The sequence below is a fragment of the Catharus ustulatus genome, chromosome 2, assembly GCF_009819885.2.
Source record: "Catharus ustulatus isolate bCatUst1 chromosome 2, bCatUst1.pri.v2, whole genome shotgun sequence".
Taxonomy (NCBI): Eukaryota; Metazoa; Chordata; class Aves; order Passeriformes; family Turdidae; genus Catharus; species Catharus ustulatus.
This window is the reverse complement of record NC_046222.1, coordinates 33321579-33345805: the sequence shown is the minus strand read 5'-3', so window position 1 is coordinate 33345805 and position 24227 is coordinate 33321579. Positions and strand designations below refer to the sequence as shown.

General features: G+C 44.7%; 1 protein-coding gene across 12 annotated transcripts in view; it reads left to right on the top strand.

The window, feature by feature from the left end:
• TENM4 (teneurin transmembrane protein 4) overlaps positions 1 to 24227 on the top strand; it is a 634039-nt gene that overhangs the window by 390073 nt on the left and 219739 nt on the right. For all 12 annotated transcript variants that reach the window (XM_042779057.1, XM_042779056.1, XM_042779058.1 and 9 more), the window contains one exon: positions 23132 to 23384. In XM_042779057.1, the coding sequence (XP_042634991.1) occupies positions 23132 to 23384 (253 nt within the window). The remainder of the gene's footprint in view (positions 1 to 23131; positions 23385 to 24227) is intronic.

The following is a 24227-nucleotide window of genomic DNA, read 5'->3' as shown; positions in this document are numbered from 1 at the left end:
TCTAACTCACATCTGAATTACACCAGCATGAGTCTGCTGAAGTTAACAAATTTATTCTATACTAACATTAAATGAACCACAGATCAGATTCTCTCTCATACAGAATTCATTATATCATCAAGTTCTCCTCTGGTCAGACTCAGTAATAACTATGCAAGTTGCTGTATGATACGGTGCAGTATGTGAAATAGTTTCACAGTGGAAATTGCTATAATAATATACAATTAGTCTGTGCATTGACACTGAAAAGCAAAAGGATGCTGAAACAAAATCTAAACTCTGTAGGAAGGGAGAGGTTTAACATCTCCAATAAGTACCTTGCAGTAGCACTTCTCAAATTCCTTTTCAGTTGTAGTTTCCCCTGTGTGTGCATGCCATACTAGTTTTCTTTAGGAAAAACTGTTGCAGAAAAGCCTACCTTTTAAAGACTCTTTCAGAGGGTACCAAAATAATTCAGTCATTGTCATCAGAGACTTGGAGTGCTGAATCAAAAATATATTAAAATATTTAGTGCCACAGAGGTAATTTTCTACAATCTGAATTTGCTGATATAGGTAGTAGTCCTCATTATTGAAACTTTTTGAGCCTTGATGCATTATCTAACACTTTGTCTTAGTTTAAATGAAAATCTAAAATTTCTTTGCAGTTATTCCAGTGCACACAGGTACATCCCATAGAGACAGGAGTAGGATTTCAAGGTTCTGAGAGCAGCTTCAGTGCTATCACCAGCTAGTGGAAAAAAAAAATGAAGAAGGTAAGAGACAAGGGATGATGTCTCCAGACTTCTGCAGACTCTGCTCTGTCTTGGGATGCCTTGATAGAATAATTAACCAAATTGCTTTCACATACATTTCTGTAGACCCAGTGAAGTTGATAAGTTCTCTTTACACCAATTTAGCTTCAGAAGTTTCATTAGTGGTAATACCTGAGGTTCAAACAAGTCAGTTTACCTCTCATTGTCTGGGTTGTGTCAGCTGGTTTGCAAAGTTAAACTTGCAAATGGGGCATTCTTGATGTGAAACTATAAAACACAGTGGTACTTTCTACCTGAACACTGTTGCAAATATTCCAAAATAGAAGTTTAAAGCAGTTCTGTGAGAGGATTCCAATTCCAAGAGAACATAAACACGTGGAATAGTGTATAGGGCAATACATTTTCATCTTCTTAACTATGTATATGCACTTCCATTTTCTACACCAAATGCATCTGACTTTGGTGAAAAGTAAATACTTCCACGTGTGCTAGTGATACAAAGTCATGGCATATCCTGGCTCTCATTTTGTAAAGGTTCTTGCATTTTCTCAGATAGCTGGTAATTATGCTTGTCATCTTCTCACTTGGCTACAGCTGCAAAGATATAATACAGCAGCAGGCTCACGTTTAAAATGGATTGACTCAACTGTAAGTCCCAAAGGTCACCATCATTAAAATCCAGGGCATGAGTTTTACACATGTCACTAAGATCATTCAGATGAAGAAAATAATCTACAGGGAAAGAGATTTTAGGAGTCTTTAATTCTCCTAGATTTTAAAGCACTGGTTATATAATGCCTAAGCTAGTGGGGCTGCAGAAAATAAAAGTATATGAAAAAGAAAGCAAAAAATTATGTGTGAGGTCAGTCAAGGCAAATAACACTTGTGTTGTAAGGTCAAGACTGCCCTCAGTCTTCAGTGCCTGGACTTTCTCATGTTTTCCTTTATCCAGCAGGACAATATTGAGCATTACATGATAATGTCGGAGGAAACTGGCAGATGCAGTTGCTCAGCTTCTCTCCATCATATTTGTAAAGTCATGGCAGTCAAACAAAGTCCCCAGTGACTAGAAGAAAGGAGGTATCACAGTTGATTTTAAAAAGGATTAAAATAGGACCCTGGGAACCATCAAACAGTAGATATTTCAGTGTCTGATAAGATCATGGATCATATCCTTCTGGATATGATATATGCCATGTCTAGGCATATGGATAGCAGGGAGGTGATTAGAACAAAGGGCAAATTGCACCTGACTGATCCCGTGTCCTTCTGTAGTGCAGCAATTACATTGGTGGACAAGGGAAGAGCAACTGATGTAATATATCTTGGCTTCTTTAAGTCCTTTGATGTGGTCCCATACAGCATCTCTTGCTCAGTTGGAGAGCTGTGGGTTTGGTGGTGAGGTGGGCTGACCTTGGCTGGCTGTCAGGTGCCCACCAAGCCACTCTGTAACTTCCCTTCTTGACAGGAGAGGGGAGAAAATGCAACTAAAGGTTCATGGGTCGAGGTGAGCACAAGGTGATCATTGAGATTCAGCATTTGCAGTCTCAGGCAACACAGACTCAGCATGAGTAAATTAATTTATTTTCTTGCCAATTTAGTAGAGTAGGATAGAAACAAGAAGAAATACAAAACTACATTGTCTGCTTCTGTGATAGCACTGATGAAAATAAAAGTCCTCAAGCACATGTTTATCCAGGCAGTGACATTCACTCCCAGCAGCCTGAGTGTAATGTATGCACTTCTGTAAGTGTACAAAGGATTCAGCACACTTTGGCATCATGGAGTTCCAATCATTTGTTTCCTTGCTATGTATTGACTATCAGATCTCTTTCTTGTCATTTTCTATATGTTCTGTGCAATATCCAGATAAACTTTTGTTGTGCCTTCCTACCCCTGTCCCTCCAAATCCTTCAGCATGCTACCAGCACTTCTGATACTGCCTGTTTTGTGTCAGGTCACAGAATGATGAGCCACTTCATCAGTTCGTTTAAATCCCTACTTGACTATTCGTTTTCTTTGTAGTGTCCTTGTTTTTCATGGGATTTTTTGATTGTGTCTGCATGTGCATTATAACTAAATGAGAAAATGTAAAGTTTTCAAATTTTAATGGATTAATAGTAGGAAAATGTGCACTGTAACTGTGCAAAGAATAGAGCTGGGGATTAAGAAGTATTTTGTCATTGTTTACAAAATGGAAGAGTGGCACAGAATGATCTGTGCCTGCCTGGAGAGAGGGCTTGAAGGGGAGGGGGATGGAAAACAAAAGACAGAATGGTGATTGCTATACTAGCATCTAAATGATGAAACAGATAATCTGACAAATGGTCAGGAAATTTTCTTTGAGATCTGTCTCTCAGATTGACCTCACAACAAGCAGGTCAGACAAAAGTTCCAGACTGGTGGAGGAGATACGTATGAGTAGAGGGAGAGGTTGACTGTTCAGAAGAACCTGATAGAAATTTTGGCACTGATTTAATTATGATCAGATTTGGATGTAATATGTTACCATGGCAATTTTTTCCTAATTACTCAGTTCTCACAGCGGTAGTGCAAATGAAAAACAAACAAAAAATAAGCAGAATTGTTTGATCTTATCTACCACATTTGCAAAGTACTGGGTCTGATATAGAAATGATGGGGAGATACTGTATCACCCATAGCATATGAGTTTCATTTAGATGATCCTCATGGTCCTCACAGCACAACTGGAGGGTTTGTAAGAGGAAAAGGAGGAGACAGATAAGAAGAGTATGCCTAAGAATGGAATAATGTATGACTTACCAAACTAGATTCTGATCTAACTAATTCCCTGGCTTCAGTGGAATTTAGCTTGGATTTACATTGGTGTAAACAGGATCATATCTGATCCAGATCTGGATCACTGAACCTTATATAGCCACAAGAAATATATGTGGTATTTCCTGTAATGTGTGGTATATATACCACTATAGTATTTGCTAAGTCACATCACTTGAACCTTAGCCTATTTTGGAAGGGCAGTTAGTAAGGAAATAGGATTTTTTTTTAAAATGTCATGTTTGATATCTTTCTTTCAAGATAACTTCCAAACTCCATTACATTGCTGTTTCATTTTACAGTAATTTCACGACCATAAGGCGCACCGGACTATAAGGCGCACCCCCCGGGAGCCGGCACATTTTGCAACTTTGTAGATCAGATAAGGCGCACCGGTCTATAAGGCGCACCGGGTTTTTTTTTGCAGCGAGGCTCCGCCCCCAGCTCCTCCCGCACGCTTACTGGTCGAGGCCCCGCCTCAATCCGGCAGCCATTGGCTCCCGGGCCTGCCTGTACCCGGCAGGGCCGGGCTATGCCCACCGCCGCTCCGTGCAGCATCCCCAGGGCCCCGCTGTTCCGGGAGTTCCCTGGCGCTCCGGGTGACCCAATGCCGGCAGGCTTGCCCCGTGCCGCCGCTGCCCCGATTCCAGCTGCTTGCCCCCTCCCCGCGTGGCAGCCGCTCCGATTCTGGCGGTTTTCCCCCTCTCCGCATGGCGGCCGCCGTGCTTCTGGGGGTTTTCGCCCCCCCCGCGCGGCGGCCGCCGTGATTCCGGGGGCTTTCGCCCCCCCCGCGCAGCGGCCGCCGTGATTCCGGGGGCTTTCGCCCCCCCCGCGCAGCGGCCGCCGTGATGCCGGGGGCTTTCGCCCCCCCCGCGCAGCGGCCGCCGTGATTCCGGGGGCTTTCGCCCCCCCCGCGCAGCGGCCGCCGTGCTTCTGGGGGTTTTCGCCCCACCCGCGCGGCGACCGCCGTGATTCCGGGGGCTTTCGCCCCCCCCGCGCGGCGGCCGCCGTGTTTCCGGGGGCTTTCGCCCCCCCCGCGCGGCGGCCGCCGTGATTCCGGGGGCTTTTGCCCCCCCCGCGCAGCGGCCGCCGTGCTTCTGGGGGTTTTCGCCCCACCCGTGCGGCGACCGCCGTGATTCCGGGGGCTTTCGCCCCCCCCGCGCGGCGGCCGCCGTGTTTCCGGGGGCTTTCGCCCCCCCCGCGCAGCGGCCGCCGTGATTCTGGGGGCTTTCGCCCCCCCCGCGCGGCGGCCGCCGTGTTTCCGGGGGCTTTCGCCCACCCCGCGCGGCGGCCGCCGTGATTCCGGGGGCTTTCGCCCCGCCCGCGCAGCAGCCGATCCGATCCCTGCGGCTTTCACCCCCCCCACGCAGCAGCCGATCCGATCCCTGCGGCTTTCGCCCCCCCCCGCGCAGCAGCCGATCCGATTCCTGCGGCTTTAACACCCCCCGCAAGGGAGCCGTCCCAATGTCCGCGGGCCAGCCCCGCGCGGGGGCGGCCCCGAAGCCGGCGGGTCCGCCCCGCGCGGGGGCGGCCCCGATGCCGGCGGGGGCGGCCCCGATACCGGCGGGTCCGCCCCGCGCGGGGGCGGCCCCGAAGCCGGCGGGTCCGCCCCGCGCGGGGGCGGCCCCGAAGCCGGCGGGGAGGCCCCGATACCAGCGGGTCCGCCCCGCGCGGGGGCGGCCCCGAAGCCGGCGGGGAGGCCCCGATACCGGCGGGTCCGCCCCGCGCGGGGGCGGCCCCGAAGCCGGCGGGGAGGCCCCGATACCGGCGGGTCCGCCCCGCGCGGGGGCGGCCCCGATGCCGGCGGGACGGCCCGCGCGGGGGCGGCCCCGAAGCCGGCGCGTCCGCCCCGCGCGGGGGCGGCCCCGATGCCGGCGGGACGGCCCGCGCGGGGGCGGCCCCGAAGCCGGCGCGTCCGCCCCGCGCGGGGGCGGCCCCGAAGCCGGCGGGGAGGCCCCGATACCAGCGGGTCCGCCCCGCGCGGGGGCGGCCCCGAAGCCGGCGGGGAGGCCCCGATACCGGCGGGTCCGCCCCGCGCGGGGGCGGCCCCGATGCCGGCGGGACGGCCCGCGCGGGGGCGGCCCCGAAGCCGGCGCGTCCGCCCCGCGCGGGGGCGGCCCCGAAGCCGGCGGGGAGGCCCCGATACCGGCGGGTCCGCCCCGCGCGGGGGCGGCCCCGATGCCGGCGGGGGCGGCCCCGATACCGGCGGGTCCGCCCCGCGCGGGGGCGGCCCCGAAGCCGGCGGGTCCGCCCCGCGCGGGGGCGGCCCCGAAGCCGGCGGGACGGCCCTGCGAGGGGGCGGCCCCGAAGCCGGCGGGGAGGCCCCGATACCGGCGGGTCCGCCCCGCGCGGGGGCGGCCCCGATGCCGGCGGGGGCGGCCCCGATACCAGCGGGTCCGCCCCGCGCGGGGGCGGCCCCGATGCCGGCGGGACGGCCCGCGCGGGGGCGGCCCCGAAGCCGGCGCGTCCGCCCCGCGCAGCGGCGGCCCCGATGCCGGCGGGGAGGCCCCGATGCCGGCGGGTCCGCCCCGCGCGGGGGCGGCCCCGATGCCGGCGGGGAGGCCCCGATACCGGCGGGACGGCCCGCGCGGGGGCGGCCCCGAAGCCGGCGCGTCCGCCCCGCGCGGGGGCGGCCCCGATGCCGACGGGCTCTCACTTCCGGGGTGGCAAATGTTGCAACTTTGTAGATCAGATAAGGCGCACCGGACTATAAGGCGCACTTCCGGTTTTGGGGGGAGATTTTAGTCAAAAGGGTGCGCCTTATAGTCGTGAAATTACTGTAATTTGAATCATTAGATATAGAGGAGGACAAGGTAATCCATCCTAAAGAAAAAAAATAATCAATGCAAGTAGGTGTAATTAGTAGTACTTTCCTCTGGTGAGTCAATGGTGTAGAAAGAGCTGAAAAACCACTGCAGACTGCATTTGTTTTTCCTAATGTGTTGTAACTCCCTCACAGCTTTCATAATGAAGTTGTTTAGATCTCCCTTAGGACAGATATGTCTTTTTTTTCTAGTTAAACAGACTGAAAAGCTCTAATATGCCATGAATAATTTTATCTATGAAGAAAGATCCAGACATATAGACTCATGTGGGCAGCAGAAGTTTTAATTTTCTTATTTGTTGAAAACCAAAATAAGCTTTTGATGAAGTGCTTACTTCACACTCCATGTTTTTACTGAGTTTATTAAATATATTTATAGGTGTGAATCCTTGGGGATATTCTATCTAAACCTGAATGTGCTTCAAGTCCCTGGGAGGCTAGGTACAAAGATTTGTGAGCTATATATGTTGTTGATTGCTCCTTTGCATTCATTCAGATTTGCCAAGACAATCTTCTTTTCTTGACAACTTCAGTAACATAAATTAGAAAAATGAAAGAGTATGCCAAAAGATGAGAACATCACTACTTCTTGTGTTTAAACTTCTCCACCAGTCAGGTTATTTGTTTCATAAACCTGAGCATTTGAAATGAAAAATAAAGAAACAAGCCCTACATCTCCTCTGGATGTTGGTGTAGAAGCAGATGCTTGACCAGTAATATCTTACACAGTTTGGCACAGATTTTGCCTGATGGTTTTGTGCACTCTTACTGGTTTAGAATACTTTGTGCAGGATGCCTTGCTGTTTTTGGATGCTCCACCCATGTAATTTTACCCCCTCTTCTCATCTTGATGGAATCTTCCTTCTGGTTGTATCTTGTCCAGCCTAGAGTGTTGCCTCTGTAAATTGTATCAGAGCAGTATCTGGGCAGGTCTTCAGAAATGCCAGGGTCATATTGTGCTTAAGGAAAGTGTAAGAACATGGTGTGTATATGTATAGAGAAGCCTTCACAGCTGCTAGAATAAGGAACAACCTAAGTGCCTCCCTGGGGTTTTTCCATGTAAAGAAGCACAGTTCTTCTTTCTGCTGATCAAAGGTGTCTGTGCCTCAAGCTGTGTTTTTGTTAGATCTGTGAGGAATCACATTGGCATAACTCTGACCCTGGCTCAGAACTAAACCGCAGTTGCTTCTGGCACTGAGATCTGAGCAATAGATACCAGTGCGGCACCGTACCCCACACCAGACACCAGCTGTCATGGCACTGACCCCTCAGAAGCCATCTCTCTTGTCCAGGTGAGTGTATTTGCCACCAGGTCAGTCAGACTGCCTGTACACCTGTAAGCCACCACTTGGAACACTTTGTGTTTCTGTGTCAGAAATGTGCAGCAGATGAAAGCTTATGAAAGGCTGTTCAGATCACTACCGAGATGGAGTCTTTGCTAATTTTCCAGCAGAAAACCACTCTGTTCCCTTCATTGTGCCAGGTGCTGAGTTTCTGCATAACTATTTCCTAAGAAATTAAGGTCTAAATAACTACACTGCCTTTCTGCCTGACTCCCTGTTACCTGTATTTTTAAGTTGTTGACCAGTTTTTTCTGCTTAATGGGGAGCAGAGGTCTCAAAGATACCAAATTCATACAAGTTTTGTGGAAATTGGCACCTTTGTGAAAGGAAAGATAAGGAGAATTACACCAATGCCCCACTCCTTTTGTCAGCAGCCAGCAGGGCAGCCAAACATACAAATTCCTAGATGGAAGCAGGATTGAGAAATGAAATACATATGGTCATGTGTGCTTAGTCACAAGTCTTTATGCTCAACTTTGTTTTCATTACTCCAGAGTTCTGAGTACAAACTTCAGAGTTTGTGCACTGTTTTTGTGTACAAATTGAGCTCTGTTCCTTCATTATTCAATACCTTCAATTATAGCCATAGTCATGACTATAACATGGAGTCCTAATATTAGATGCTCTTAACTAATTAATGCTGTAAATTACTGTAAAAATACAGGATGAAACTTGCTGTGCAGTAAAGATTATTATTTGTATTTCTGGTTCTCAGTGTACCAGATAGATAATTTTAAAAACATCATGTCCCAAATAGGGAGACTGTCACTTCACTCCTCCAGTAAACACTGTGCAATTAATCACACAGAAGCTTGTGGGGGTTGTAATGTCAACATTAGTACTGTGAATTTAAAGAAATGGAGAGTGTACATTCCCTGCAGCCCAGAGTTTTTCTGTGAGGTTAGGCCACCTCTTGGCCCTGAAGGTCCCAACAGAGTTTGTTGGGTCTCTGGGTTCACTTTAGGGAGCAATCAGGTACTTTGCCTGTGAATCTTCCATAGATCCAGATTGGACTGGGTAGGAGAGGATTGCAGGGAAATTTGAACATCTACATCCAACCCTCCTGGTGTATATGGCTTATGAGATCTGGTTTTAAGGATAGCTTGGCAGAGATTGTGAATTTCATATTTGACTGATGAGGGAAGATCCAAGATGGACCAGATGAAAACTGATAATATAGAAGAAAAGCTGTAGAAGGGATGAAGACAATCTGGTCCATTATTGATCCTTCTTCAGGGCTAATGTTTCTCTCCCTTGCTCTTGCTCTTCCTCTCTGACTTCATGTGTAATTTTTCTGGCTAGTTTCTGGCTGCAGTTGCATTTCCCTCACTCACTGTATCCACAAACACTGCTCATTTGTTTTTCTTCAATGAGGCATCAAATGCTGATTAATCTCAATGCATCCCCAGCGTCTAAAACTTTCCTTAGGAGCCAGATACTGCCCACACTGTGCATAAAACTGCTGCTGACATCAAGAGTTACGTTGCAGATCAAGGCAAGTATTGACAATACAGGAGTTTTGCTGCAGATCAAGGGCAGTGGATCTCTGTGGGAGTTTCTGCACGTTTCTTTCCAAATGGCTACGCTGGCAGGGAAGTAGGCTGCTGGATTTGTAACAGCAGACACAGATCTGTCATGGTTTGATCACTGGAACTGAAAAATAAAGCAAGCCCTGCCTCGTTCCCATTATTAAAGTTACCCTCAAGTATTAAGGTATTTTTTTTCAGAAAATGAGTTGTAAAATTCCAACCTTACGAAAGTCCTAAAGTGTTTGACAGTTGTTTTCAGTGGAGTCAGGGCTTCATCCTTCATGCAGCAGCTGTCTTGTTCTTTGGCAGGCATGGTGACTGTCCAGTGATGAGCTAAATGATTCTTTCCTGTAGTTTTGATGTCGATTTGGTAAATAATGTAAAGTGCTTTAGCTTAAGAGTGAACAATATGAAGTTCTATGCATAAACAAATTCAGTGAAATTTAAGCCTGAAAGTTTAAAATATCCATTCATTATCAATCATATTATTAAGCAATTTTATTTCTGCTTCAGAAATTTATATTTGGAAGAGATTCCCTCACAGTAGACGAATAGGATGTGTTCTGTTAGCATTTGTAAAACTCTGTAGCCAGTTATTCATCCCACTGTTTAATTTACAACTTGTGGTTTGGGATGGGTTCATTCCAAACTCTACATCATTCATCTAGAGGGTTGAGAAAGCTCTGTGACTTTGAAGGGAACAAAAATAAACCCTCTTTATCTCATGTAATTCATGAAATCTATCTTAATGATCATCTGTTAATTAAACCAAAAAAATTTGTCACCCTCCTGGAGTTGTGCTAGCTTTAACAAGATTGTCCCTAAAAAACAAAGGCAGTGTTTTAATGCAACTGCATTCTGAACTCCATTTGTTTTGTTTAAAAAGAGATAGAAGGGGTATAAATTTTATAGCAAATATTTCCAGCACGAAGCCGGTATAAATTGCTTTGCTCAGAGAATAACTAGCAATGTTTGAAACAAAGTTTCATATATAGCTGAAATGTATATTGTCAGGATACTTGGAAGTCATAAAAAATCCCCTTTCTACTCTGAACAGTTGTTCTACTTCTCTGACAGTGCCTATATGAAATTATTGTTTATTGTTTTGATCACACCAAAGCCCTTGATAATATAGAGATGTGTGCATGTTTGCACTGTCTTCATAAGTCACTGATCTTTTCTAAACCATGCCATGCTCACATTTGTTGAACAATATTATAAGAAAATTGTTGCTTTATTTTGACATTTTTCCTAGGAAGCTCTCCTAAACCGCTTCAAAGAATGTCAAGAGCACTTAGAGGAAGTAATGAAAAGAACCTTGCAAAACTCATCTTTAGTGATAATCTGTACTTTAAAGTCGCACGCTTTGCAATGAAGTGTTATCTGAGTGCACTGTCACTCTCTTGAGCTGCCACATGCTGAGGGAATCTGCACTGATATCGGACTTCAGACTGTGCTAGCACTCTGTGTTCTCAAACATTATTAAACAACCTAAGCACCTGGCTCTGGGATCTGCTCTAATATTGCTAACTTGGGGCCTTGATTTTAAAATTTTCCTGGTATATTTTTCAAGGCCACAGATATCACTGAGTGGCAGAAATGGGAGCTCAGACCTTACTTCTGTTAGGGTACCTGAAAATCTCTCTCCTGGCATATGTAGAGATACCACTAATAATGCAGTGACGGTTTCATACATGGACAGTTTGCAGGCTTGTGCTGATGAAGAATGACTTGCAGAAATAGATCTGCCTGAACCTTTCTCCCTTGTGCACAGGACAATAACTGCTGAATAGCCTGGTGCCCTGGCTTTTCTCTATTTCCCCTGCACTGTAGAAAACTGCATAAGTACTAGGATTATAAATAATTCTTTTGATACTTTTTATTTTTCCAAAAAAGCTAGGGCAGTCTTTTTGTTCTTCCAGAAGCCTTTTTATGTATTCATTTTAAATTAGCCTATTTTCCAAGATGAAAGTTGAAGGGCAGCAATCATCACTGCCAGTAAAGGCAATAGCTCATGGAAGGGAAACAAAAGTTGAGAGGAGGAATTAAGAAAAGATCAAAAATCTTTTAACTATAACATGTTTTTTCTGTCTCTGTAGCACAGTATCCATTTGCCTGGCTGCAACAAGGCTGAGGTATATAAAAAGGTACATTCAGAATATTAGGGTGAAATATTAACATCAGAAATGTATCAATGTCTTTATGATCTATCCATATTTAGGTGTAGTGTATTTATAGTTCTTTTGATGTAATTTAAGCGCTATAGACTTATAACATAAAGCGTAGAAGTAAAAAAAAAACAGATGTAAATGAGACTCATCATGAATATTTCCTCTCAGACGTGTTGTCAAAGGGCCTGTATCAATTAGTACTGAGATTTTTAGGGGTAGAGGCATTATGAATAGTCAGAAAACTGTATACACTGGGTAAGCTACATTGCCATTCCATCATGGTGCTTTTGTGAACAAAGTGCAGCATTGCTGAGGAGTGTCTTGACAGATTCATAGTTTTGATTTTCTTTTAGTGGCCTCTTCAAGTGTTAATAAAAATATAAAAGTTTTATGTCTGTTTCAGAATTATTTGGAGTGCAGCCGTCTGCCATAGTGCTTGCAAGAATGTCAAATAGAACCTGAAGGGAAAGGTCATGGAGTCCAGCTCTCACAAATCAGATTCCTACGCCAAAGGGGATAAGGTTTTCCACCTGTGCAGAGAGATTTTATACTCATCTGCACCTACGGTTTTCACCAAAGGAACTCAGTCAGCTTTGTCTATGTGGTGGATGGGGCAGGGAATGTAGATACTAATCCCTGTGAAAGACATCATGTCAGTCACAGCTGTCAGATGGAGCTGTCACCAGTTCATGCTGTCCTTTGGAGGTGTTTAATACAAATTTCTTTGTTACAACCCTAAAGGCAGGGCAGGAAAAAAAATTAAAAGGAGAATGGGGGCAAGGAGTGTGTAACAAAAGAAAAACTGTAGAACTAGTTCTTCACTGTGCAGTGCCTCTCTTTGGTAGCGCCTGGGGGGAAGCATGCAAAGAAGTTGATCCAAAGTAGTGAAAAGAAAATCTCTATTTGCCAGAATAGTTTGCCTTGAATTAGTTTATTTCAGTTGCTACCAACATGAAATCTCCTCATTTCTTTCTCAAGGCTGAATAATTAAAATCATTAGTGCTTGTTAGCATGTGCTGGACCACATCATGTTGCATTCCATAAGCACTTTGCTGTGAGATAGTGGAATTGTATGTTTCCAGAGACTTACTCATTCACAAGCCTGGGTGACACATAAATGAAAAAGAAAGGGGCAAAACCCTACCTCAGATGTCTGTGCTGTGCAGCTCCCTGGTGGCTCTGGGATTTACATGCTATTTGAGGTGGGAATCCAGACCCAGAGCTTGCAAGTTATCATTGAGTACAGCAAAATTTTAAAAAAAAATTTTGCAGGATAATTATCTTTCACCTGGCCACATAGGTTCTGACACATGGTCAAACTGCATGGAACTTGTGTGCTTCCTATTTGCAAAAGGATGCAGTCTGGATTGTCATGGCTAACAACGTTGTACAAAATACATAAACCAGACTATTTCCTCAGCTGCTATTAATAGTCAGCTTTGCTAATGGAGCTGGGGATCTGTTAGTCCTGTCTGTTTTTGTACAGCTAAGTCACAGTGTAATAGTGATGCAGTTTAGATTGGAGTTTTAAAGAGTTTAAGCAAAACAGAGACTGTTTGTTCTTTTTATTTTTATGGAGAAACAGACAAAAATCAGGTCTGTATTTCAAAGCTTTTCCTAATATAGGTATATGAAAAAAACAAAAAGCTAACAATATCTGAGAGCTGTGCTGGTGAAATCCTCAGTTTATTTGCTATTACAGCAGCCAGAGGCACCTTTTGCTGATGTACTTTTGTTTCAGGAGCTACTTTACACAAACAATTCAGAAATTTACTTGTGTAATTATACGGGTAATCTGGTCTGGACAAGGGTAAACAGGGTGGTTATCTGTTTCATATATATATATATATATATACACACACACATATATATATATATGTCTTCATATATTCTGTATGAAAGGATCACAAAACAGACGCAGGAGAGAGTGTATGGAGGGAAATGAACAAAACTCTCTCTGTTTCAAAGAGTTCCTTGGGGCCTCAAGTCAATAAACTGCAGACATCAGAGAAATGCACTACATTTCTTTCAAGAAGAACAATCTTTGGTGCAATAACAGTTGTGTTTCTTAGATGTGCAGTGGAGAGGGCATGAAATCAGAATTTTTTTCATTTCTCCAGGCCTTTTATGCATGAGGGATGGCACCCAGCTGATGTTGCCAAGTCTGTGCAAATTGGACGCCCGGGACAGGAGACTAACAGTCCTCTTAAGTGGCATAGCTGGCTAAACCACAGCTACTGGGATATCATGGGTGACTACAAATGAGTTTTAGTGTTTGTATGCAATATGGGAAACATGGGGAATTTAATACATCTTTCTAACACTTCAGAAAAGGCACATAGCTTCAGAAGTATTGACTTTGTATATCTCTTACTTAGAAAAGAGAAAGCTGCAGGATCCCAGTTCTTCAGGAGGTAGGTTTTGAAGTTTTAGACACCCATGTTTTGAAACATTCAATGAGCATAATTTGTAGCAACTCCGAATCAGAGCACAGATGCATCATCCTTTGCTCCAGGCCTGTAGATTTTCTTGCCTCACATTAAGGTGGTGTATCCTGCTAAGATGCAGTGCTGGTGGGTTGTCCTCATTTAGCTGGAAGGGAGCTTACAGGAGCTATCAGTGCTGTCAGAATGGCTCAGCAAAGTCATTTGAGCATTCCCGTGAAAATTAGGAGAGTAGCAGTAATGGGTTTCCCAACATGAGAACCCAGACCTAAAGGGCTGAGAGCAAAGTGTGGTTGACTGCAGCATCTCACCTGAGTGGTGAGACTCACAGTCAGTTTTTATGCTTGGAGCATTTCTGAGAGGAAAGGAGCTCTAATGAAGCATTGTTTACTTGTTTGTTTATATGCTTAGACCAGAAAGTCCAGCAGTTCAACAGTTTGAGACTTCAAAGGATACTATTGCCTCCAGTGTGTGGTATCAGAGTAGTTAAAGATGTTCCTTTTCAGTAAGTCCAGCAGAAAATTTAGAGTCTCCAGGGCTGCAGGAAAATTTGCTTAGCTGGGCACTGTAGAAGCTACATTCCTGTGTTTCCCATAAATTATTTCAGAACTGAAATATGTTATTTGAATTTACACTCTGCCAGATACTCTGGGTTTTTTCCACTTTCCTGTGTGCTGAAGACAGTGATTCTTCATAAACTGTCAGAGACTAAACAGTAATACTCTGCCTTGATTTTATTAGAGTCTGACTCCCTTTTATTGAGTAATAAACACCATGAGTTAAAAGTCTGCATATCATCCTTTGATGAGAACCTGGATCTTTTTAAAACCATTACTTGTTGGGCATTCAATCCAGTCAGATGCATACTGATGGAAAAACAACCACCCAGAGCTCCTGCTGACTATGTACAGGTGAAGCTTGACAGCCTAGCATCAAACAAAAAATTGATTTCAAACCCAGAAGTCAATATCTTGCTTTTGCAAAGGCACTTTGGCACTTGAGGAAGGTTTGCATGTAATGTACACATTTGATGAACAAATTACAGAGGAGATGGCTTGTTTGGACTTGATTTGGTGCACCCATGGTTTTCTATAAACAGAAAAGCCAATGAAGTGTTGATCTGTGCCGCAGGAGGGGAGTTTCAACTCATTTTACACGTGCACAGATAGCATCTAAGTGGGCCTGATTTTTTGATGTAATTGATCTAAACAAATGCAGTTTCTTAAGTACAGCTATGACCTATAATGTTTCAGAATGAAGTCTTATGAAGTTTATAAAATCTAGTCTTGTCAGTCAGTAACAAAGTGCCATTTTAGCTGCTACCTGATTCTGAGGTCCCTCATTTCCACTTGCTACTTGTTATGGTCAGTTTGTGAGGTGAAGAATGATTGCCTCTTTTACATATGTTATACTGCTGGAAATCAAGTTTACAGTAATTTCATGACTATAAGGCGCATCCTTTTGACTAAAATTTTCCCTCGAACCCGGAAATGCACCTTATAGTCCGTTGTGCCTTATCTGATGTACAAAGTTGCGAAATTTGCCAAACCAGAAGTGCGAGCTGTGAGCCGCGGGGGGAGCCTGCAATGCCACAGCAGCCAGCTGGAGGCTGGCCCAGGGGGCCCACGGCACTGCCCGTGCTGGGTGGAGGCGGGCCTGGGGGCCCATGGCTGCCGGGTGAAGGCGAGCCCGGTGGCTCACGGCACCGCCCCTGCCGGGTACAGGCGGGCCCGTGGGCCCATGGCTGCTGGGTTGAGGCGGGGCCTCGGCCAGCAACCGCGCGGAGGGAGCTGGGGGCGGAGCCTCGCTGCCAAAAAAAAGTGCGCCTTATAGTCCAGTGCGCCTTATCTGATCTACAAAGTTGCGAATTTTGCCGACTCCCGGGAGGTGTGCCTTGTAGTCCGGTGCGCCTTATGGTCGTGAAATTACTGTAGATTTTGATAGATACAGATAACTTTCTGCACTGATCCTGATATGTGTAGCTTCACTTGCAATATCTAAAATAGCTATACTATCTGGAGACATTCACAGGGACACTGAGCAATGTTGTAATGAAAATACATTGCAGGTTTTATATTCTGTAGGTTTTTTTGTGTTCACTCTTTGCAGCACATACTATTGCAAATTCGATGTCCAAATTGCCCATTTAGAGGGATACTCAAAACTATTTACATCTGTATAGCTGATGTTCCTCTAGTAAGTAGTTTCCAATGTTTGTGGACTTTTCTGAACAAAAGACTGCCCCAAAGCTGCATAGGAAAACTCTCCTTTAGCCTTTAGCCTTTAGTTGTCCACTGTCGGTTGTGTGTTTATATACATGGTATCACAAAGTACAGGTGAGATACAAGGCTGTGAAGATTGCAACTCAAGGAGTTCAGCTTAAAAAAGACTCTGAACCAGAACACTCTCAAGAACTAGGACACAGACACTGATGATTCTAACTGCATGATGACTGTGCTTTTCTTTGGTGGAGAGTCCTTAATGGAACAGCAACTCCCTATTATTCTGTTACATAAAATAAAACACAGGAAAAAACATCAAGGTAGCTGTCCTTTTGTTGTTTTGTAACTTAATGGAGATTATACATCAGCACTTTGCTTTCCTTTTATGTTTCAGTGTCATTTTGAAAACCAGTGACACAAGATGTTGCTACAGGGAAAGATGTGTTTCACATTCTGTTGAAAATACTCCACTTGATGGAAGGAGAGTAAGTGAAATTCAGTGGATGTACTTCTTAAGGAGAGCTACAGGTTGCTCAAGTTGTCAATGCTGATTCTAGGTTTTAAGTGTTAGTGAGGGAAAACACTTTTGAAAGCACTTTATCTCTGCTCAGATAAACCATCTGACTACCAAGTGACCTATTTCACTCCATCTCTTTTCACCCTCCTGTGCAGTGGCTTCCTCACTGGACTGTCCCTTGGAGACTGTTGTCAGACAGTCCTTGAATGAGGAAATTCTCCTCTAGGTTGCAGATTAACAGTGCCAGCCATGGGATGGACCAGCTTGGTACAAAAGAGGTGCATTTGCACACTGCTTCAGCTCAGTCTAGATGTTGCACGTTCAGCTGGATTGTCTACAGATAGGAGAAAAACTGGGTCTGCAATTCATCCTGGCTGTCATCAAAAGCCACTAAGGTACCCTGCAAGCAGGCAGCTCTTGCCACTTCGTTTTTCCTCCTAGTATTTTCCATTATCTGCCAAACTGGGGGTTAAATATTCTGCTTATTTTTCATTTTGCAGACACCATCATTGGCTTGGCATGTATCTGATAAGGAACCTGTTTCTGGCAAGCAGTCTCACTTTTAATAGCAAACTCCCCGTGCCTCCTGTGAAGGCAGTGGAAAAAACCTCAGTTTTTCCTGGTCCACCTGACCTTAAGTGCCTCATCAGATTCATGAGAGAAGCACCTCAGCTCCCATACCTAGTGACATTCAACAGAACAGGGAGTCTTGTGAAGGTGATTTCAGCTGGCTTGTGCAAGTGCTGTGAGTGTACATCTGCAGCAGATTGAAGTGGGTCCTGTAGCTGAAGCAAGGCTCTTTGCTGTTCTGGCAATTGAATGCAGAGTACCTTGTTTAAAAAAAATTGTTTCCTCTGCAAGGGGTGACAGGATGAGGGCTGGAGGTGTTTTTCCTTGTGAGTGTGCACAAACACAGTTGCCCAAAGTCCCACTAGCAAGTTCATCATCACAGCTACTGTGGAGCTGAAGTTCAAGGGAGCATGGAGTGATTCATTCCACCTGGCAATATATACAGTGAGTAAAGAGAAATATTTCCTGTACCTAATCCAGACACCAGTTAGGTCTCAGTCTGTCTGAATGTGAGTAGAGGTACAAATGGCAAATATGTGGAGGAACAGAATAAGCTGGGGAAAAAATGAGAATGTATTTTTCACTCAGAGGTTAGCACATTTGCCCCGAACACAATCCCAAAACCTAATGAATCAGAAAGTGTAATTGTTACATAGACTAATTTCAAAACAGTACTACTCATTAAAGATTAAGGGAGAGAAAAGGAACATGAGGTTCAGATCTTTTATTGAAATTTTGTCACACTAACTCCTCATTCGTAATTTTTTATGGGTCACATTTATTCAGCTCTTCATTCACAGCCTTCTGTCAAGGCTCTCTAATATGTACCAAGTACAAGCTTCATTAACCGCATTATCTTTCAGCCCTGCTTTATCTGTGGTTACCAAGCCAGTGTTTCTCAATGACATTTTAATGTTAGAAGACAAGTTGAAAAAAAACCACAAAAAGCCCAACATAAGAGCAGCTTGATTTCTATCAGTGTTTTTTGCATTCAGATTTCCAAAGTTTCCTTATATTTGAATACAGGCATGTCAGATACACTTTGGATACCCATTAGAGAAAATGAGGCTTATGGGGAGCTCTTTAAGTTCTGGCTATATAGACTTCCACAGCTGCCAGCCTATCATCTAGAAATGTTGAACTTTATCTCTGAGATGCTCTTTCGTTGGCACCTGGTATCTAACTGGGACTGGTGTCTAAGACTCCTTTGTTATTGACAGGTCTCTTCTGTTCTCCCTTCAAGGCACAAATCAACCTTTAAACTGCTCTGCTTGACTCTGAGACTATTAGAAATTTGGATTGGTGGGGGAGAGGTGTTTTACAAGGTGTTTGTTTTATTCCTTGGTATTTTGTTAGCTCAGCTGATTCCCCTGAGTAGCTTATGTCAGGGTCTTTGTTCTAACAAGAGAGGGAATAAGAAGAGAGGGTATGATAAAGTCTGTCTTTTTATAAACCAAAGAGGAAAATTGCAAGGAGGAAAATGCTGAAAATTCTCTATTTTGAAGTAAACAGAGATAACTTACAGATAGTCACATTTAGATATCTTATACTTGTTTAAGAAAGGTCTTGGGAAATCTTGAAAAATTGGTGCACTGGCCACTATGTCTTGCTCCTCTATAAAGTCTTCAGAATTCCCGTGGTGCTGTTGTCCCGATAAAGGCTTGCTGATAGATTTGGAGAGCTGTATCAGACTTCCCATGTATCCCACCTACATGGTGGGATCTGTAAAAATTCAATTCTGTACAATAGACAGCAGATGATCTGAGCATCTTCCCACCTGTGTAACATCTACATATGTACATGATGTAAGAGAACCATTGCAGCCAGCATTAAGTTCTCCCTGCTGTGGGGAAATACAACCACACAGTTTGTATCACTCAAACACTCTGGGCCTGGTTAATAATCATGGAATCACAGGTTTGGGTTGGAAGGAACCTTAAAGAGCCTTTAGTTCCAACCCCCTGCCTTTTACTAGACTCGTTGCTCAAAGCCCCATCCAGCCTGTCCGTGAACACTTCCAGCAGCGGAGCATCTGCAGCTTCTCGAAGCTTACAGTAAATTCATGAATACAAGCCGCATCTCTGGGTGTTGGCAAATATTTCGTTCTTTGTCCATAAATAAGCCGCACCTGAATATAAGCCGCTCTGTCGTTCGCAGCGAGGACTCGCGTGCAACAAAGTTGCCAAATACTAACAGAACCACGGCATGGCGGGGGGTTTACTGGCTCAACTAAGGCTGTGCAGGCTCGGCCCGCTAGGGGCTGCTGACGGGGCCAGGTGGCCCAGCTCGGTGGTGCCGCTCGGGGCTGGCTGCCGCCTCTGGGTTCGCTCGCCCCGGCCCCGCTCCCGCCACGGCGCCAGCCGGGCACGGAGAGCGCGCCCCGCTCACACCGCGGCGCCGGCCGGGCACGGAGCACCCCCTGCTCCCGCCACAGTGGTGGAGGGTGGGGGCAGAGCCCCCCCCCCCCCTCCTCCCCGAGCCGTGGCAATGGCAGCGCGGGCCCCCCCACTCCTCCCCGAACCGCGGCAATGGTGGTGCGGGCTCCCCCCCTCCTCCCTGAGCCGCGGCAATGGCGGCGCGGGCTCCCCTACTCCTTCCCGGGCCGCAGCAATGGCGGTGCGGGGCCCCCCCGTCTCTCCCCTGGGCTGTGGCAGAGGAGGGAAGAAGAGAGCTCTCCTGCCTCTCTCCCCGCCCCCCGTGCTGCCTGCAGGGAGCCAGGGCAACAGAATAACACTTTGTAACAATCGCGAAATGCCGGCTTTTACTGGCAGGTGCTTGGCTCGGCGCCCTGGCTGGCACGTCTGGGGTTGTAAATGTCAGAAAATTATTCACATATTAGCCGCCCCCGAGTATTAGCCGCACTTCTGGGTTTCCACCAAAATTTTTGTCAAACTGCTGCGGCTTGTATTCGTGAAATTACTGTACTCAAATAAGGAGACAGTTGAAATTTTAGGAAATCAAGAAAGGTTTGGTTGCTTGGTTTTGTTGGCTTTATGATCTGCTGCAAATCCCATAGGAGTTTTGGTCACAGCAGAGGGTAAGAACCTTAACCTTAAAGTTTTTTTTGCATCAAGAAAATCCTGCACAGCTGCAGTAATTTTCAGTAGTAAGATTTCCTGGCTTGTGCTTTTGTCTATACCTTATTTCTAATGTTCCTTAATTTGAGAAGAAGACAATAAAGAAAAAGGATCATAAGGGAAGGGAAATAATTACTAATTCTAGTCAAGGTATATTAAATTCCATAGTACCCAGACATGACATAAGTGTTCAGAATTTGTATATGAATGAAGTAAAAAACATTCTGGAAGGAAAAGCTGCCTAAATGTGAGAAAAAACAAAATACAAGCTATAAAATCCTGTGAAAAAATCATATAGACCAGAGTAAGATAGATGTGCTGTCTTTACTTTGCAAAGAAATCACGAAGGATATGAAAATAGAGAATAAAAATAACACATTCTTACTTGATTCGAAAGCATTATCCATAATAGCATCTGCAATGTATCTGTACTAATATGGTGTAAATTGGAATTTACATAACAGATCTTTTGAAACAGGCTCTCACTCACAATGTGAAAATGGTGCCTTCAGAAGAAAAAGTCAATCAAAAGCAGAACTTTGCAGAAGGCCCATTGCTTATTCCACGATCACCCATTTAGCCCCTTTGTAGATAGCAGAGCGTGATCTGTGCTGGAAACTTGAATAGCTGGTCTTGGAAACCTCTGGTATGTTTCTTCTGAATAGACAAGTAATTTTCTCTGGGCTGAATTAAGTTCTTATTAATGGTTATAGATTGACAGCCCTAGAAGTTGGAAACCCTCTATTTGTGTTCATCTCCTTCAGCTGGATTTAATAGACTGTTCCTATCTTGATTCCTGTCGTTGAGTAGGAGAAGAGTCATTAGTTCAACTAAACCAGGAGAGGAATTCCTTCACTGTTGTTTTTATTGCCTTGATGGTCAGGACTTCAACTAAACAACAGTCCCAAGTAATATCCAGTCCAAGAATGTTTGGATACTTTGATTCACATGGTGCTGCAGAGCTGAGGTCAGACCTGGTTCAGCTCTGATATTTCTTGTCTATACAGTCCATCCTCATTGCTCTTCCCTTTCATTTGCTGACTGATGTGCAAGTCAGAGGCCAGTATTATCATCATTATAGTGCTTTTTTTAAATTTGGTGAGCTTTTCTAAGTCAGATTTTGTAATAGTTCCTTAGATTCCCATGAAAAGTTTGTCTGTCCAAATGTAGATGACCAGCATAGACCTCTTTTTGAACTTGTTTTCAGTCCAGTAGGTATGTGTCTGACCTTTCTGGGCGTTTAGGGTAAATGGACTGGGACCCTAAAGACACTCAGTTCTCCCTTGTTTGCATGTCTAGCCTGACAAAGCCAGAGGTAAACATATGTTCAGTCAGAATAATGGCACCCCTGTAGCTAACACATATTTTTTTGCTAGACCACCTCAAGCACCATAAGGTTCTGGTGTAACCAGCTATAGTTAATGATGAGGCAGTATGAGTCAATACAGGATGAGGAGGGGTAGGATGACTGTCTCTCACATCTCCATGTTTTATCTAATGTGTTTAACTATCTGAGAAGCTACAGAGATACTGTGAATGCTTTCCCTATTCCTCTCCTAAATCCAAGTCGTAATCCAAATTTCAAAAGTATCATTAAATGTCTGATACCATTCATCGTGATTTACAACTACATGCAGTTAATTCAGTTCTGAGGTCTCTAATTAGAGAATAAATGGGTGTTAATTTCTCATGATACAGAAGTCGAGTGAGTATAAGATTGAAAGGATAGACATTCTTTTCAGATCACAGAAGTATTGTGTATTACAGAATCACAGAATGAGTGAGGTTGGAGGGGACCATGGTGATGATCTGGTCCAACCTCCCTGCTCCAGCCGGCCATCCCAGAACACATTGCACAAGATTCAATCCAGACAATTCTCAAATATATCCAGTGAGGGAGGATGCACAACCTTTCTGAATAATCTGTTCCTGTGCACAGTATTAATGACTTTTGAGCACAAACCCACTAAAAGCAGAGAGATATATGTGTCCTGTTTCTCATATGGAGTGTGCTGAACTGTCAATCTCCCTCCAGTTCATCTTCAGAAAACTAAATATTTTCATTTTCTTCATTTACAAAAAAACATGAAAAAATGCTTTATGGTTAGCTAAAAAGTAAAAATACAGATATAATCACCACTAGATTCATCTTTCCTAGGTGTTTGTCTTCCTCAGTCTGCCTTCCTCAGTCTCCTGGCTAAGAAATACTTCGAGTTTTACTCAAAGTAGCCATATCACTGATCTTTACATCTTCCTTCACTGTATGTTGTTTATTTTCCTGACACCTCAGATTTTATGCCACATGCATTTTTACTCAATTTGAGTACATTTCTAACAGTACAAACTATTGGATTTTTTTAAATTCTGTAACCCTGACATGCTTTTATGGCTTTCCCTAAACCCAGTCTATGATTAAATGTATTCTCAGTCTTCTTGTTGATTTAGTGATTGAAAGTTCTCAGGCACAATGGGCAGAACAAACTTCTCTTGGAGCTGTACATCCATCATAAACTGGCTCTTACCTGTTATCTACCCAGACTGGTTGTATTTTTCATCCTTTATCACAAATCAGTACCACAGATTGCAGTTTGCAACCTGCAGTTGTTCATTGGAGTTAACTTGGCTGTTAGGACAGACTTTCTGCAGTGCTTTAAACTTTCATAACTTTTGTGCATGAGACTGAACTGTTTTTTCTAGCTGGCTCAGGGATCAATGCTGTCTCGTTAGAGCATCTGGAGCAAGGCTGTGTTACCCTTTTGAGTTTCATTTAGGATGTGTGGCACCCCAGCCTTCATACTTTTTAGAAGTGTCTGCACATAAATGAACACAGTATGGAGCTACTCAAACCATGAACCTTAAAAGTATTTTACTTATGTTTTAGATCATCCTCCAAATATTCAAAATCATTCAAGACTTCGAACTCCACCACCTCCAATATCACATACTCACACCCCAAATCAGCACCATGCGGCCTCCATCAATTCCCTGAACAGAGGGAACTTCACTCCACGCAGCAACCCCAGCCCAGCTCCTACAGACCACTCTCTCTCTGGAGAACAGCCAGCCACTACTCAAGAGCCAGCCCATGCTCAGGACAACTGGTTACTCAATAGTAACATCCCACTCGAGACAAGGTAGGTCACTTTCTTTAGCACTTACAATGTTCTGACTATGTGTGTTCAAGATGCTATGGAAAATCCACACATCTGCATAGCCAGCCACCTAGTTTGTGAACTGGTGTTTGACTTTTGCATTTTGTGTTGTATTTATTATTCCTCGTGTCTTTTTATTTGGACTAGGTGAAGAGGAAATTGCTCTTCTTTCATAAACTAAAAATGTTGTCTTTAACAGCTGCTCATAAGGTTATTTTCCTCATTTAAAATTGGAATCAGGATCATAGATTAAAATGTTTTTGGTTTTCCTTCTTTTATTTTCCTTTAATGTCTTTTCTTCCTATGTGGTAGGATAAATCAATATCCTATTTAAAAAACTGAAATCAGTCAGTATATTGAAAAGATTTAGCCTTGTAGCTGTGCCTCATCAAGCAGTACTTTCGTAGTACATAATTCTGGAAAGGCTGATCTTGTTTCAGCTAATGAGGAGAGGTCAGCTGCTGCCTTTTTCAACGTTGCTCCAGCAAGCATGAAACACTGCATAGCTCAGCATCAGTCATTTAATGGTGTTTCCATTTACCTCTCAAATTCTTTTCCACCTATGCAACAACTGAAGGGTATGACAGGGGCATACCAAGTTGGTTTAGTTCATAGCTTTGTTCAGGGTCTGTGTAGGTTCTGGAAAGGAGAGTTCTCACACTCCCTCAGCCTCAGTCCTCCTATCTGATGGTGAGTGCATCTACTTGCAGTCCCAGTTGCTTTCTAGAGGTTTTGCTTCACTATTTCCATTGCTACTGAGCAGCCACCAGGGATGCTGGAGTCATTAGCTCCCTACATGGTGTCTTTTTCAGTCTGCAGAGAAGT